We start from the raw sequence: 17,826 nt of genomic DNA, 5'->3' as shown, positions 1-17,826 counted from the left end.
CACTTGGCTCCTCTTGGTAGCACACTTTGGACAGGATCAATACAGGAAAGCTAAGGTCTTTCCCAGTTTGACGTTTTAGTTTTTCTAGAGTAGAGGAGATTAGGTTTTCCAAGAACTGTTTCAGTAACTCATCGTCACTTCTCATCTTTGAGTTCATAACTTGCTTATGGGAGTTACTTTGCCCCTGGTGGAAGTGTGATCTCCAGTAATAATGCCGAAGGCCAGTCCTTTACAACGTGAATTATGACTTGTTTCCCTGAACTGATCCAGGAGAATCTAACATCTACTGGGAAGATTTTGCCGCAGTCTGCTCTTGTATAAGGTCCAGGTAACTTCTCTTCCAATTAACCCCAAGAAGAGACCAGAGTCAGAAACCAAAAAGAGTTCTCACCTCCCGCCAGCCACTTGTCCAGTACTTCAGACCAACTCTGTGAGGACCCAAAATGTTAGATCAAAAGAAGTGTTAGCCTACCTTGTACTCTATAAGATGTTCTATTTCTACCTTGTAACTCTCCCATCTCATTAGTGTTGGCCCCTCTCATCCTTTTTAGCTGTTCTTTAGCTTTGAAGAAAGCTTAAGTTAGCACAATATTGTCCTTTATCAACAATCAGCCTTTTAAAATTACTTTTTTTTTCTTTTTTTTAAATATATCTTTATTGATTTCAGAAAGAGGAAAGGAGAGAGAGAGAGAAACATCAGTGATGAGAGAGTCATTGATCGAGCCCGCAACCTGGGCATGTGCCCTGACCAGGGATCGAACCCTGATCACCTGGATCCTAGGTCGATGCTCACCACTGAGCCACACCCGGCCGAGCACTTTCTTTTTTTTTTAAATACTCAAACAGCATAACCAACTCCTGACATACCAAATTTAAAAGGCTTTCTCTGTGCCTACGACAAATATAAACACACATTCACAGCTCTAGAGGTTTGGGTTTTGTTTTAATGGCATTTACTGTATAATTACTCAGCACTTGCTTTTTCACGTAGCTGTCTAGTATGCACATACCTCTAGGTCCATCACATAGGGCTGCTTTAATATCCATCGGTCCCGTAAACCACAGTTTATTCAGCTCTCAGCCCTCAACAGCCTTTTCAGTTGTTTCCAACATTTTCCCTCTTATGAACATTGCTGCAATAAACATTTTGGTGAATATATTTAGTAGTGGTGCTTTTATTTTTATGGGTTAAAGTTCCTTAAGTGGGTGAAAGGTTATGCTCATTTATTAAATACTACCTAACTACTCTCCCAAAAGGCTGTAGCAATTCGCATAGCCTTCAGCCATTTCCCCATTCTCACCAGTAGTAGTTGTTATTAGTCCTTTAAATTTTTGCCAAGTCTGATGGGCAAAAAATGATGACTACTAAAGAGGTTGACATCTTTATCTTTGTCCATTTTTTCTTTTGTGTCATTTGTCTTTAAATCAATTTATTAATATAGGAACATTAACCCTTTCTGATAAATGTGTTTTATATTTTTTCCAGTTTTATTTATGGTATCTTTTTTCTATATAGAAAATTTTAAGTTTTAGGTCATTGTTATCCATTCTTTTCTTTATGACTTCTGGGTTTGCTATTTACTTAAAAAGTCAGTTTGGAAATTTTTTTTTCTGCCAATGATGAAAAAAATGAATAGGTCATACAAAGTGACAAAAGTAACAGTATGCATAACAAGGCCTTAGTTTGATTCAAAATGGGAGGCAAGTTGGGAAGAAGGAGTATAGGGGGAAGTTTTATTTCTGTGTATTTCTATAATGTTTTGATTTTACTATGTATATCTCACACAGGTTCACTTTTTAAGTTGAGGTATAATTCACATACCATAAAATTCACTCTGTTAAAATAAACAAGTCAAGGGTTTTTAATGATTCACAAAAGTCTATGACCATCACCACTCTAATTCCAAGACATTTTTATCACCCCTGAAAGAAACACCATCTCCATCAGCAGTCACCCCTTGGAGTGCCCTCCTCAACTTCAGGAAACCACTAATCTGTCTGTCTCTATAGATTTGCCTATTCTGGACATCTTATATCCATGAAATCTTACACTTTGTGGCCTTTTGTGTCTGGCTGCTTTCACTGAACATAATGTTTTCAAGGTTTATTCTTACCGTGGATGTACCCACTGGCTATGTTGTGTGCCAGTGCTTCATTTCTTTGTGTTGCTGAATAATATTCCACTGTGTGGATATACCACACTTCTTTGGCCCATTCATCAGTTTAGGATTACACTTTTTGGCTATTATCAATATTGCTGCTGTGAGCACTTGTATACAAGATTTTCATAGACATGTTTTCTATTCTTTTTGTTATATACCAGGAGGAGAATTACAGAATCATATGATAACAACTCTGTGTAACCTTTTCAGGAATTATCAGACTGTTTTCCAAGGTAACATTCCCACCAGCAGTGTCTGAGGGACCTAGTTACTCCACATCCTTGCCAACATTTGTTATTGTCCATCTTTTTTATTATAGCCATTCTCCTGGGTGTGAGTAGTATCTTGTTTTGGTTTACAGGTTCATTTTTTAAATTTGAAAATTACAGAAAAGTCGCAAGTATTTTCCAAGTAGGAAGCTTCTTAGTGAGACAGTTTTGTACCATGAGCATTTCTAATTAATTGTGAATTTTAGTCAAGAAGCAGTAGAAAAGCAGCTGAAAGTATTGATTAGTTGGATTTGCTTCATTAACATGTTTCATGTCGAGAGGGATAAAGTATGTGAGCATGTGTGTATCTGTGTGTGTTTATGTAGGGTCCAGGGACAGAGAGAAATAGGTCCAGCGGGGACACTGACACATAATCGCCTTGAAGAGCTGTGTCTGACTCTAACTCTCCCACCCAAATTCTGATTTCCAGACATATGTTATATGTAAAATTTTTATAGTTGTTTCTGTGGTTTGTTGAATCAGGCATCTTTTTTTAAATGTCTGTAATTAGTCTACCTAATAAAAAGAAGACCTTGCTGGGCAGCATAGAAGTCAGCCATATTTCTAATTAAAACAATCTTTTTGTGATGTCTAAAAAGCTGTTCTTAACATCTGGAATTTCAAAGCATACTGTATGTCTAGAGTGGGAAACCATGTGACAAAGAGCTAATAGAAATAACATTATTAATAATCTCATCTATAAGGCAATTCAGACTTTTCAAAGCACTTTCTGCATCTATTATCCAATGTTAGTTTTCACAGCAATACTATAAGATAAGCAGGGCAAGTATTATCTCCAACTGACTCATAGGCCCTCCCAGAACTTCAGGACAGCTAGTTAATTGCAATGTCACAACTAAATCCCAGGTGTCCTGCATTTGTTCCAGAAACTGGACCATGAGACTCTAGGGTAAAAGGACAGTTGTTCAGGAAACATTTCTTAGTCTGGGAGGGGAGATGTTGTCATTGGCATCTGCCCAGGCCTGAGCTGGCTGTCCCCATGCCAGCAACACTGGAATCATTAGCCCCAGTGGGCATCTTGCTTCCTCCCCCAACAACTCAGAGATCTGAGGGTCTCGTAGGAGCGTAGGTGTTTGAGGCTTAGGAGAGCTGGCTGTGCCATCAGGGCCTTAGGATACTGTTAGTAGGATAGACTCTGGTGGCTTCCACTCAACGTCTGGTACTGAAACCAAGAAAGGAGATACCGAAGAAGATTCACACACCAGCTTCTGCTGGGATTTCTAGAGGAAATCAATGCATGTTTTCAGCTTTTTCCGCAACATTTTCTCTCTATCCTCTGTCTCCAATAGCCCCCATCCAGCCAACCAGAGACACCAGGCAAGTGAGACATGTTAAAAGACAAGGGAGGTGATTAAAACCCCGTAAAATATTCAGAAGAAACAAAGGTCATAGGGAGCAAGAGAGTCATTGTTTGCGAAGGGGAATCTTTTCCCCCTTTTTGTCTCATATTTGAATTTTCTGCTTGAAGTTGTATTTCTCATATAATTTTTTAAATGATATTTTTGTTTAACTGAGAGAGAGGGATGTGTTGGCTGCAGAAGCTGGGCAGTTGTTGGCTGGGAAGGAAGTGGAGCAGCTGATTTGTTTGGTGAGAAGGAAGCACTGGCACCCCCTGGCAGCCCTCCCAGAGCAGCATCTAGGTTTCATTCATCCTCCGCATGTCACACAGCATTCTCCCACCTTTTGCCAGCCTCTGGGGCCAGAGGTCCCTTGGCACACTATGGTAAGGCTGCTCATTGTACTGACCGATCAAGATCTGGGGCCCCTAAAGGGTCTCCCCTCCTCTGGTCACCACTTAGCCAGCCAGTGTAGGTGCTGGGCTAAGAAACTTCCCCTGTCCTGATCCTCCTGTTGTGCTGAGAAGGAAGAGAGAAGCCTGAGCGCCCTGCTGGGGCCAGGTCACATCGACAGGAGCAGAGTATGCGCGCTGTGGCACGGGCTGGCCCCTGCTGCTGTTTGGCCCTCTACTTGCTGACTCTTGGAGTCTCTACTGAGAACCAAAGCTCGGGCAGCACCTTTGCAGCTGCCCTGAGCCCAAAGAGAAGTCAGTGCCCTCAGTCCCACCAGCCCTTCCCCTCCTGTGCAGCCCGCTCAGCCTTCTGTGCTTAATCTCCTATGCATGTGGTTGGCTGACTATAGCTGCAGGCCGGCCGGTCAGACTGGCTGGTGGTAGTTGGCAGGATCTTCATCCCATTCAGGGGGTGTTTTGCACTTTTTATGAGAGTGCAGTGAATTAAAACCAAACCACTGCTGAGAAGTTACATTTTGGAAGAACAAGCATGTGGAAGGAACAGTGTTGGGGTGCCTGCAAGCCTGAGAATAGAATATTCTCCCAGCTCCATAAGGGGCCTGTGGCTGCTCTTTATCTCCGGGGACTATGCCCACTGACTTGGAACTTGCTTCTCTGACAATAGCAAGCAGCCGTGGTGAGTGACCACTGAGCCTTTCCAAGGACACACTGGAATCTCCCTCGTGGTGTCAGTGGAAATTCTCCCTTGCTAGAGGGGTCACAGAGCCTTTTAAAAAGAAATGAGAGTAGTTGGGTTTTGTTTTGTGTGTTTTTTTCTCACATTGAAGAAAGTCTACGGCTGACTATTTTCTTTTCCTTTGACCTCTTTAAAAAGCAGCTGGAGTTGGAATAGCTCTGCTGAAATTTTATATGGCCTTTTGCTTCAAGGACTTTGAAATGAGCATTGTTGATTTTTCTTCTTTCCTGTCAACCTCTGTCCTATTTCCCTAGTGTTTTATATTCACTGCCCAGATGCTTTTGAATACAGTAACTCTTGGTATAGGCGGCCTTTTGACTCTCCCTGTGGCTTGAACTATAGGTATATATTCTTTCTGAAAATCAGTAAACACAATTTAGAGCAGAAGCAAAATGACTTTGTTGTCAGCAGAAGGGGAGACTCCAGAGCCCAGAACTGCGGCAACCTCTGCTGTGCAAACAAGGCTTCTGCCTGGTGTGGAAACATCCGTGTCCCCAGCACACAGACCTCTGTGTTATTTAGGCACCGTCCAGGATCTGAGTGTCTGTTTGTTATCCAAAGGGTATAAAAGGGAAATCAAACATTCTTTCATAGCAGTATAAGCCCTGTGCAAACACAGCCCCATGGACAAAGCCCTTTCCCGGGCCCATAACAAGGAGCTGTTTGTCCTGGCCGCCCATCTTTAGCGGTCAGAGCAGGGCTGAGCTGAGAGTGGTGTAATGTGTGTCATTGCGATTTTGTTCTCGTGAGCCAAAGTTTCCCAGGTGTCATGGGACAGAGTTCACCGTGCCCAAGTTGAATCAGAACGCCCACTGGGAGCCTCCAGCAAATGCCACGTCCAGCAGGCTCAGAGCTATGCAGTAACCTGGCAAAGCAATTGCACCCAGCCGTAGAAAAGCCACGTGATCGTTTAGTGTGATTGCCTTTGTGCATGGGGATTCACTAATCACAAACTCCTGTCCGAATGCATCTGATGCAACCAAAGGAAAAGCCTGAGCTCAGGGTAAAATATCGTCTCTCCCCCCTGAGCAACAGACATAATACTGCAGCTTCTGAATATTAGTGAGGGCTTGTTTTCCTGACCCAAAATATTTTGATCAATTAAACTCAGACCCATCTGCTTATTTCTCTGATTCCTCAGGTTCACTCGAGTCCATTTGTTCAGTCTTCTAGAGGCTGTGCCGTCCAATGCAATAGCCACATGCTACACATGGCTGTTGAGCCCCAGAATTGTGGCTGGTCTAGGACGTGTTGTAGGTGTAAAATACACCTCGGATTTTGAAAATTTAGTACCCCCCCCCAAAAAAAGTAAAATATTGCAATAATTTTGTATTAACTACATGTTGAAAATATTTTGGATCCATAGGGTTCAATTAAATATATTATTAAAACTAATTTTACCTGTTTTCATTTAATTTTAATTCTTATAATCAGTGGCTACTGGAAAATGTAGAATCACACATGCAGCTGGTGGTGTTTGCATTGGACAGCGCTGGCCTGCGCTTGAAGGAAGTGTAGGTTTATAGCGCCATCTGCTGGTGTAAGGTAGACGCTAATGTAAGTAAGAAGGAAGCTGCCTGTGCTGAGAAACGCTTTGTCTCTTGCCAGAGAAACATGCAACCTTCCTTTTCCAGGCGCTTCTGAAACAGAACCAAAACTGAACCCTGAAGTTCCTGCATCATCAGTAAGGTCTTGGAGAGGGTAGTGTCAAACTGCTGGAAGGTACAGGCCTATGTTTACCTCATGGGTGCCTAAGAGGCCCTAGAGAGCTGTGGTTCTTAAATATTTCAAACCGCCACAGGGTTATAACCATTTAACAATGTAAGGAAGACACGGATCCATCCCTCAAGAGGCTAGAGTCCTCTCTTTGGATAATGCTGATTTGCTTTGATTTGTCAAGAATTTGAAAGTAGGAATCTTGTTGATAGCAGTATCTGCATCAGTTATCTAAAGCAGCTTAACAGATCACCCCAAATTTTGTAGCTTAAAACAGCAAAAATTGCCCGGCCGGGTGTGGCTCAGCAGCTGAGCGTCGACCTAGGATCCAGGTGATTGGGGTTCGATTCCTGGTCAGGGCACATACCCAGGTTGTGGGCTTAATCAGTGAATCTCTCATCATTGATGTTTCTATCTCTCTCTCTCCCTCTCCTTTGCTCTCTGAAATCAATAAAGATATATTTTAAAAACAACAACGAAAAAAAAAACAGCAAAAATTGTTTAACATCTCCCACTGTTTTGTGGGTCAGGAATTCAAGTGTGGCCCACCTGAGAACTTCTGGCTCAGGAACCACATGAGGTGGAAGTCAGATGCTGGGTGGGGCTTCAGTCATTTGAAGCTTTGACAGGGTCCAGAATAATCCACATCCTGGGTAGCTCATTCACATGACTGGTAAGGTGATGCTGGTTGTTTGCTGGAGGCCTCAGGTCTTCTCCACAGGGCTACTTGAGTGTCCTTGAGGCATAGCTGGTTTCCTCTAGAAAGAGCCATCTAGGAGGCCTACGAGGAAGCTGCAACACCTTTGATGCCTAACCTCCGAAGTTACACATCCCATCACTCCTACTGCACTGTATTGGTTGAGGCAGGAACATGCCTGCTCGTGATAGAGGAAGGTCGATACCCTCTTGTAAAAAAAATGTGAGCTGGGATGGCTGTTGCATTTTTGGAAAATACAATCTGCCAAAGCATCTAACACTTGAAGAGCACTGTGAAGCTAAAAAGCATGACCCATTTTGCAGATAAGGACATTGAGACTTAGAGAAGTAAAGTCACTTGTTTGAGGTCTCACACCTGATAGGAAGGACAAAAGTCCAGTTCTCACTCCTTGTCCATGCTGGTATCCACGCCACCTCCCTGTGTCTCCCTTATTTGGCAGTAACCAAGCATCACAATGATTGTTCCATCTTTCTAGCATCTTCAAGGTGTGCAGTGCTCTCTTCATTCAAGTGTTTTAGGTCATTCTTTAGGTGACCTCTTTCTATAAATAGTCATTTTATTGAATTGAGGCTCAATGGAAGTAGGTTTCAACTAGCTAGAGAATCCTTCCTACAAAAATGCTGTAGCAATGAAAAAGCACTTTCCAATATTTTCCATGCTGCTGGCTTCGGAAATCTCAGGAATGATAAGCACAGTGTAATTTGTGTGATTACATCCTGTTCGATTATCTGGATATTACGTCTTATTTATATTTGAAACAGGAAAGAATTAATCACAGCTTGCTTTCAGTAGTTTCTGTATTGTTTGGTCATCTTAAAAAGGAGGTTTTTACCACATTTTGATGTTCTACCTGCCCGAATTAAAACTAAAATCCAGCTTCCGTAATCATTTGTTATTCTTGGTTTCAGGTCAAACTTCCCTTTCCTGTAGATCAAATCACAGATCTCCCGAGGAACGATTTCCAGATGATGATTAAGATGCACAAGCTGACCTCAGAACAGTTGGAGTTCATTCACGACGTCCGGCGGCGCAGCAAGAACCGCATTGCGGCCCAGCGCTGCCGCAAGAGGAAACTGGACTGTATCCAGAACTTAGAATGTGAAATCCGCAAATTGGTGAGTTGACCCGTTGCTGTCAGCACCCTGGAGTGACCAGGACTGATGCAATGTCACAGCAGTAAAGGCTGGGGGAGTAGAGAGAAGGGTCACCATTCAGGGAAGTTTGGGTTTATTTTTAAACAAATTTCTCAACAAAAATAATAGCTTTATATCTGCGGTGGGTGTGTCTGTGCCAGGTGTGTGATCACGTGTTGATATTTTATATAGAGGTAGTTCTTTTTTACTTTCCATTCAACATGGTCTAATAGCTAACATTCATCGCCTGCAGAGATGGACCAGGTATTATTTTAAATTATTTTTGTAGATGATCACATTTAATCCTCACATCAACCCTATGATTTAGGTACTATTTTATTTCCATTTACTAGAGTGGTGGAAACTAGAATGCAGAGGGGTTAGGTAACGCTCCACTGTGTGGCAGAACTTGGCTGCAAACCCAGGTGTCTGATTCCAAATCTTATGTTTTCTCCTGCCTCCCACAGAAGAGTGTAGGTTAGAGGTGGGGACGCCTGCCTACTGTGTGGCAGCTGATCTCCTGAAGCCCTTCGCAGCCCCAGGGTCCTTGGTTTTTAATTCTGCCTCAAAGTGGCTGCCACGCCTTCCCTATGCCTGAGAGTATTTTGTCTCGGGGAACTAGTTCCCATCTCCCAAGCTCCCTGTCACTCAGAGCTCTGTGCCCCCTCTTATTGATAAGCAACCTTAAGCTACAGGAAGTAAATCCAGGTGGCCTTACTCCTGACTGTAGCTTTGAATGCAGCCAGTGCAACCTCATTCAGCTCAACCTTTCTTCTGACCAAATACTGGAAACTCAGCTCAGATGCCATGTCTGTGTCAGGGAAGAAGAGGGAGGCCACATAATGTCATGATCTACGTTTGGGTCCTCGGACTGCATGCAGCAGTCCTTTACCTCCTGATAAGCCACCATCCTGATGCTAACCTAAGAACAAGATACCTGTAGGAATTCTGGCCCTGTGCTCTTCTTCAGGTGGTGAAGTAACTCTAATCACCCACATTTGAGGAACGCCTGATTTTTGTTGTCAGCATTCTCCATGTGACAGTGTGATACTAAAGCATGAATAAATGTTACATGTTATCAAGATAGTCCTGGACCTCAGAGTCTTTTTTTTTTTTTTAATTTCCATTAACACCCACCAAGCAGGGAAAACCTGCCCATCTTCAGTGGCTCCTATCACCTACAAAATAAAGTCCAAGCTCCTTAGCAAGGCTCAGTCTATAGCTGCCCTCCAACATCCTTTCACTCCCTCCCTAGAACTTGACTCCTAATAAAATCAAATTGTCTTCACCCCACCACCACCACCACCACTGTCTTTATACCTCTGTGCCTGTGCCCCAGTTGTTTCCCCTCTGCCTCGGACACCCCTCCACTGTTCTCTGACTCTGTCCTTGTTCTTTAAGTCTCAGGTTTCTGTCACCTCCCCAGGAAGGCCCTTTCCTGAGTCCCTGGTGAGTCTGGGCACCCACCCCTGAAGCTGTGATCTGACCTCCAGCTTCATGCTTATCACATTAGTCTTACATTGTCTGTGCATGTGTCTGCCACCCAGCCCCTTGCCCACAACTGTAGGTTTTTTGCGACAAGGACAGTTATGTGATCATCTCCAGATTTCCAGTGCAGACCCACTAAAGCCTCTTGGGAAATGTCCATTGCCCTAAGTTTTATTAGAAATTGTGACTGGGTCATGGGATTATGAATTCCTTCTTTCACATCTTTTTAATGTTGTTTTAAACACAAGAAATTTTTTTTTTAATTGAAGCCACAAAGGGAAGCACAGCATTGCTGCTGGTGAGTGGGAGTCTTCTGAGAGCCTACTGGGCTTAGGTGGGGAACCAAGAAAGCCTGAGCCCACAGGTATGAGTCACCAAGGTCCTAGGCACATGTCTATAGGAATTCCGGCCCTACATGCTTCTTCAGGTGGTAGAGTAACCCTAATCACCCATATTTGAGAAATGCCTGATATTTGTAGTCAGCATTATTCTCCGTGTGACTTGTGTATACTAAACAGATAAAGTCTGAGCCACCCACCAGGCAGACATCTAAGGTACTTTGCTAACATTCTTCATTGGGAAGGCAAGAGGGCATTTCCTGGCTCCCCCCCACACTTTTTGGAAACTCCTTAAACAACATGCTGCATTTCACTGCTGAATGAGTTCCCCCTGCTCGTCAGTATTCCGCTAGCCATGCCTTAGAGCTCCCTGCTTTCAAGGAGGGATGTGTGCTGCCTTTCCTGCAGTGAGCCAGGGCACTGCCCACACAGCGCTTCATTCTCTTCCTCTAGACAGTGCCCTGGGACTCTCTGCCCGTCAGTAGGTGTGGAGGGGCCGGTGGCTTGGCCGAGATGATGTGGCAGAATTAAGACGGAGATTCCCCCCTCCGGGCTGGGTGGTGGTGCCTCTTACTTTACAGACTTCCAGGTTACAGCGCAGAAGGTCCAGGTTGCACAGCCTGGATGAGCTTGGTTTCTTATCCGCCTCTCTCTAGCTGGGGTGTTGCACCCACTCGCCTGGTCTGAGTGGCAGACATCTCTGTCCCGCCCACAAGTCCCCAGAGCGCGCGCACACTCCCTTCTCCCACGCTGTCTCCGGCATGCCACTCAGCCTTTGCAAACTTGTATAATGTATTTCTCTCAAGTTGCACTTGTACATCTGTTTATTTTTCATTTTTAAAACATGTTTTCTTGGAAAATTTATAAATATTTTAGCAGGTGCCCTTTCCCGTACAAATCTCTGTCTCTGACAGACTTGCCCGCGTGCCTGCCAGGCTGCACTCACTAAGGGCACGTGCAGCTCATGAAGAAGCCCCCCGTTGAATGTTTTCCCCACTCTCTCTCCATGTTCTCCCATTTCCTCCTCACTCCTCCCACCTACCACCGTGGCAACGCATTGGTGAGGACTTACTTCACGCTGCTCCAGAAGTCCAGTTTTTCCATCCATTTCACTGTGTGCCCTCCTTCCTGGAGCCTCCTGATCCTCGGTCCCCACACAAATAGTTGTGGTGAAACCTTAATCAGTCTCCCCTCTGGTGGCTAAATTCATCTCTCTGAGGGGGTGATGGATTTGAGAAACACAGGAGCTTGTGTGGGATTTTCTGTAAGGAAAATATCTCAGACACTCAGCCCCCACAGCTCTGCCTGCCCTCTTGGTGTCCAGGGAGAATCGGCACTGGGCCTCACTACACGGTCCTCAGCTGTCCTACCCAGCGTCTGCTGTGCTCAGTCTGTCTGCTACAAAGGCCAGAGAGCCATCTGAAATTGCCAATGATCAATTTTTTTTTTAATTTTCATTTTTTAAATACTTTCTTTTTTAAAGAAGTTTTAGGTTCATTGCCAAATTGAATGGAAAACACAGAGTTCCCATATGCCCCCTGCCCCTACATACTCTCAGCCTCCCCCATTATCAACATGCCCCACCAGAGAGAGTTACAATATTTGTTACAATTGGTGAACCTACACTGAGGCATCAGAATCACCCAAAGTCCACAGTTTATATGAGGGTTCATGCTTGGTGTACATTCTATGGCTTTGGACAAATGTATAATAACGTATCCATTACATAGTATCATACAGAGTAATTTCACTGCCCTAAAAATCCTCTGTGTTCTGCCTATTTATCCCTCCCATCCCATCCTACCCCAAATCCCTGGCAACCACTGATTTTTTTTACTGTCGCCATAGCTTTGCCTTGGTGGGTTATTTTTGACCTTCAAAAATGGCAATCTAATACATCTGCAGGAGATTTTCAGCTACAAGGTTTGGGACCAAGAGTTTTCCAGTTGATTCTCTGTGAACCCCAAATTCCAAGAAACTGGAACCTTGACTCCCAGAAGTTTTCTGGTTGGTGGCGATTTTACCAGTTGCTTGGCCAGGCCACCGAGAGAGATAAAGAGCTGCCACAGGGAAGGTTGTCAAGATCATTGCACATCTGGATGGGCTACTCAGATAAGAGACCTGGCAGAAGTGTATATCCAGGCTCCCAGGATATATAATTTTTAAGTTTCTAGATCCTGACCCAGTCACTCTTGACTATAATGTAGGACGCAAAAACAAAAGTTGGAAAGCCCCCAGAAACGAGGTGTTGGGTCTTGCAGATCAGGCTTGATCAGGCTTTCTTTTGTGTCTCTGATGTCCAGGTGTGTGAGAAAGAGAAGCTGTTGTCAGAGAGGAATCAGCTGAAAGCATGCATGGGGGAACTGCTGGACAACTTCTCCTGCCTTTCCCAGGAAGTCTGCCGAGACATCCAGAGCCCCGAGCAGGTCCAGGCCCTGCATCGGTACTGCCCTGTCCTCAGACCCATGGGTCTCCCTACAGCCTCCAGTATTAGCCCTGCGCCCTTAGGCGTCGAGCAGAACCTTGCCACCCCCCAGTGTGCGGTGGGGGAAACTGTGCCCTGCTGTTTGGAGCAGGGTGCAGCTCCCCCTGGGCCTCCCTGGCCCCCCAGCAACGCCTCAGAGAATTGTACGTCTGCGCGGAGGCTGGAAGGCACTGACCCAGGAACCTTCTCAGAGAGAGGGCCTCCTCTTGAACCCAGGAGCCAAACGGTGACCGTGGACTTCTGCCAGGAAATGACTGATAAGTGTACAACTGACGAACAGCCCAGGAAAGATTACACCTAGTGACTCGACCCTCCTCCTCATTCTCACATCTCCCACACCAGGTGGCGCCGTTCATCGGTCGTCTAGAAGAACCAAGAAGGACTATGGTGCACACTACAGCAGCGGTCTGAGCAGCAATACTGTTTCTAAGTATTCCCTCCTCTCTTCACGCAGGAGTGATATATAGTTACCTTCACAATGGTGCTACCCCTTGCCCCGGCAAGGAAAGACAGCAGTGATGACACTGTCTGTCTGTGGGTTAATTTCAATCTTAACAGGGATAGACTATAACACCTCTAGGACCCAACCACGGATTTTTTTCTCAGTGGCCCATGTCACAAACCCTATCTCAGGAATTTCTTCTGAATGTTCAATTTTTTTCATCGAAGACAGCTTCTATACACATCAAAGTTTTATAGCTAGACTGTACATATTATATATAATATATATATAAAATATATATCTCTCCATATGCAAAAGTCCTGCATGCCTCAGTTTTCTCATCCTAAAACTGGAAGCTTCATTTCTCATTGACAGACAGGTTCTGACATTCCTCTTCTTTTGTCTCTGATGCTAGAACTAGATTGGTAACTGTTCACATGGTCATTTTTCTTGCTTCACAATTCAACTTCAACTTATACTTATTTATGGACAGAATTCTATGTTGGAGGCTTTTACTTTAAGGTTTTGTTTCGGACAACCTTTTCTGTTTGTTTGGTTTGGGTTTGGCACCGTCAGATGGTGTCATCTGAGCACCGTGGGTTTGTCATTTGTTTCTGCAGACACTGTACAGTCATGGTCAACTTTGCCACTTGCACTGAGTTTTGGGTCAAACCTATTTTCTTAAATGAAGTTGTAACTTCGGTATAACTCAAGTATACTGTATATTCTTTGCTTTTAGTTTAAAAGTAAAAACATTTTAGCTAATTAAAAACCACTCAGGTGATAATTATGTAGGAAAAAAACAATCTTGCCAAATAACGAATTCATCCTAGGATGTGTCGACAATAATCTGCTTGAATATTTTTATATTTCACCTCCTCCCCACCTCTCCTAAGCAAAGTGGAAGTGCAGACAGAGAGTTCTGAGTGGATGTTGGATGTTCAGATTCCTGAGTGGGGAGAGAGTTTGGGCATCTCACTCGAAAGTGCAGCAAAACAGTAGGAATCCACGATTTTATACCAGAACTCCAGGCATTGGCTCCTAGAAATCGAATTAGAACTGTTTTCTCACCCAGAGAGTAAGTCCCATTCATTTCAACACTTCATCTGGCCTCACTTGCTCCTGGAAATGTAGTGCAGTAGGACCTTCTCCTTGGAAGGGCCTGGCTGAGCAGGACTGGCCTCCCAGGAGATCTCACCTGGGGGGATGAACTGCAGCCCCAAGGCCCTGCCTCTAAGTGGCTGCCCTGGGCTAGTGTAGCTCACCCAGAGTAGGAGAGAGCAGGGCAGAAGTGAGCATGAGGTCTGTCCCTGACACAGACAAAAGCATTTCTTTCTTTCTTCTCCAAATGCTTTAAGTTGAATTCTGAGGTTTTCTGCCAGTCTCTTGTCCCAAGGCAGATTTTACTCTTTGAGTCTTTGGACAGGATATGGCCAGGAGCTCTCCCTGCCCCTGCCCCCACCACACACACACCTACCCTCACCTGATGATCATATTCTTCTCTTGCTGCAAAACTGGTTGGCTTGCAACCCACAGAGAGCAGCTTCCCTTGGCTCTGGGGGCAAGTTGGCCCCTGGCCATGTTTACAAGAAAGTGTGCTGAGATCCCACAGCCAGCTTCAGAGGAGGAGGAATCAGCTCCCTCCCTCCAGCGGGCCCTCCAGCCTGGCTGTGGGAAGAGTCCCTAAGGGTTTGATGTGGGGGTGGGGTGGTGGGCAATGGGGACTAGATGGTTGACTTTGTTTCTTTATTTGTGCCATTGTTTGAACAATATTAAAGCTGCATGTAAAAGGGGGAATTAGTATATGATGTAGGCGAAAAGTGAAATCATAGTAACATATGTTTTAGTATTAACTTTTTTCTGTACAAATATTAGCGCTAAATGTTTAAATATGTATGAATGCCAGAAATCTGTTGGTTCATGCGATAGGATTTAAAAAAAAAAAAAAAAGGCTTTTCTTTTCAACTAGTTCCACTTTTAAAACCTGCCTCTGGGTTTTCGTTATCTCATGTGTGTATGTGTGCGTGTATGTGTGTGTGTGTGCGTGTGCACTTGTCTGAGACAGATTTTGGTAAAGCTCTGTACTGGAGCTCCCGTTGTTACCACGGTTGTTGGCATTTCTTGGCCTAGTAGACCCATTCTGCGCTTCACCTCGAGGTTCGCCTCTGTGGAAAACTGGTGACAGCTCGAATTTAAACTCAATGTGAATCACGTGATCCATCACAGGTGTGTGTTATGGTGGAGTCAGCCAACAGTATTTTGTTTTTAACTCTCTTGTTGCCTTTTTTAAGTGACCTCTTCTTTTTTAAAAAAGGAATGTTTTCTGCTCTTATCATAACCAGGTCCAAACCAACTTGTTGGCATGCTTTAGCCTGGAAACGACTCATGTGCAACTGGTAGTCTTGACCACATTCCGCCCACACCTTCCCGTGGCTGGGTCCGCACAGCTGTGCCGCAGCCACTTCCAGTGGGGAGGGCTCTCTCCACCCAACTCAGCCCACATCCTCCGCCTGCCACCCCCCACTCGCTTTTATTCCCCTCCCCAACCAAGCCCCTGCCGTGGGAACTGGTTAAAAACACAGCTTGAAAATCTGTCTTTCGATTTCTTAGAGATTCTTAGCAAGTTGTTCGATTCTGTTCGGTACCCACCATGATCAACGACTGGTTTTGCGCAATGTGACATGTCCGTGTCTGTTACTGCTCTAAACCATGTGTTTGTCAAGATTATTTCTGGGTTAATTCAAAGGGAGGACTAGCTGGGGACCAGAATCCAAAATGCCTCAGGTGGAATTTTAAAAACCAGCCTGTCTCCTTTCCCTGGGCTCCTTTAGTGAAGCCTGTGTCTTTTATGAGAAGGAAAAGCAAGTTAACGGCAAGGAATCGTGTTTGCTCGGCACGGTGACATTTGGTTGTGTTCTTTAGGGTCTTTCTTACCAAAATAAAGGACCCTCCGGCCATGGACTGTTTAGGAGGAGGATTCCCACGACAGCCGAATTGGGTCTCTAAATGCCTGGGATTGGCATGGGTTGTTGGGGCAGGGACAGTGGGGGTGGCCCGATAACTAGTTAGCAGCCGCCTGAATCCAGTCCTCCCCTTGGATCTACCTTTGTCCTATGTGTGTCTCCAGACAACCTCAGTTCATTCAGGTGGGTCAGGCTTTGGGCGGGCGAGTGCTTTGCTGTGTGTGTTTGTTTCTCTGCGTGATCTGGGGGTGCCTTGAGTAATCGAACTTCATTACGTACTGATTCTGGAACAAAACAATTGCAAAGGAAAAAAAAGCAGGCAATTCCTAGGCCCTCCTGCTTCTTCTCTCCGGTTCCCTAACGATGACTCAGGCGTCAGAGGTGATGCTGCAGAAAAGGTGTTATTTTGTATATTGTACCAGTAATTTATTAACTGTCTTTCTAAAGGTATGCTGCTTTGAAGATGCACTATGATTTTGGATCTAATCCTCGCATTGCTTTCCCAAGGAAGTAAAAAAAAGGCTGGTGATTAGTATGCCAACTGCCACTTCTTGAAAAGGAGGGCAGGGAGCCACGAGAGGGCTGCATGAGAGACCTACTAAGGTCGCCTAGGCGCAGTGTGAAGTTCAGTGCTGTTGTCAAGAGGTCTAACCCTACACTTTCTCTTTTAATACTTACTGATGGCCATGAAAGAAGAAGAAACAAACAAAGGTGTGAAAATTATAAGCCATTTGGGAAACCGCCAAGTCCTGCCCCTGTGAGCTGATCCACTGTGCAGACGCATAACCCTCTTGAAATGAACAAAAGCCTGCCAAGCTCTTTCAAAACCCTTTTTGGCTGCCTAGCTCTACACATCATACCCCATTTAAACTGGGAGCTGCTTAACAAATGATTTCAAACTCCACTATCGTTGAGTTTGGAGGAGTCATAGATCTAGAAGGAAGCAAGAATCCAGTCTTGTCCTCATTACTGTAAATCAGGGGCAGGGAACCTTTTTTCTGCCAAGGGCCATACAAAATTACCAACTTAAAAATTAGCCTGCTATATTTGGTCAAACATCTAATTAACTCACCCCTAATGTGATGGCTGGAAGTGCTTCTCTTTGGTGAGGCTTTGGCAGGGCCAGACCAAATGACGTCTCGGGCCACATATGGTCCTCGGGCCAGATATTCCCCACCCCCACCGTAAATAAACAAAAGAACATAGATTTTTTTTTTTTTTTTTTTTTAAAGAATAAAGCTATTCACTGGATCGTGAACTAGTGTTTTTTCCCCAACTTGAGGATGTTGTTATAGGTTCAGTTTCTGGCAGGTCAGTCCTCAGTGCGGTGCCCTGTGTGGAGTTGGCATCTGCGCAGGAAGTCCGTGTGCAGGCAAGCTGCATGTTAACCCTGCAGGAGCCATCCCACGACCCAAGCATCAAAGGCAGATGCTGCAGAATAGAAGATATTTGTACTCAAATACTGTGTGCAAATAGTATTTGTACATAGAAAAGACCTATTGTGGCAGATTAAGGATAAATTATTCAGCGGACGGTGCAAAACATTTCTTGCAAAGCAAAGTTAAGTGTATAGTATTTTCCTACACTCCACCCTGGGAGATAATT

The 17,826-nt window shown here is 44.6% G+C and overlaps 1 protein-coding gene across 4 annotated transcripts in view; it reads left to right on the top strand.

The window, feature by feature from the left end:
* Nucleotides 1-17,444, top strand: part of BACH2 (BACH transcriptional regulator 2) — a 305,235-nt gene extending 287,791 nt beyond the window's left edge. For all 4 annotated transcript variants that reach the window (XM_087817513.1, XM_087817511.1, XM_087817512.1 and 1 more), the window contains exons 6-7: nt 8,281-8,487; nt 12,635-17,444. In XM_087817513.1, coding sequence (XP_087673639.1) covers nt 8,281-8,487; nt 12,635-13,117 — 690 coding nt within the window. In that variant the 3' untranslated portion in view covers nt 13,118-17,444. The remainder of the gene's footprint in view (nt 1-8,280; nt 8,488-12,634) is intronic.
* Nucleotides 17,445-17,826: the final 382 nt, after the last annotated feature.

Source organism: Miniopterus natalensis, chromosome 5 (assembly GCF_054644295.1).
Source record: "Miniopterus natalensis isolate mMinNat1 chromosome 5, mMinNat1.hap1, whole genome shotgun sequence".
NCBI lineage: Eukaryota > Metazoa > Chordata > Mammalia > Chiroptera > Miniopteridae > Miniopterus > Miniopterus natalensis.
Note: the sequence above shows the minus strand (reverse complement) of the source record. Positions and strands in the feature narration are given on the sequence as shown.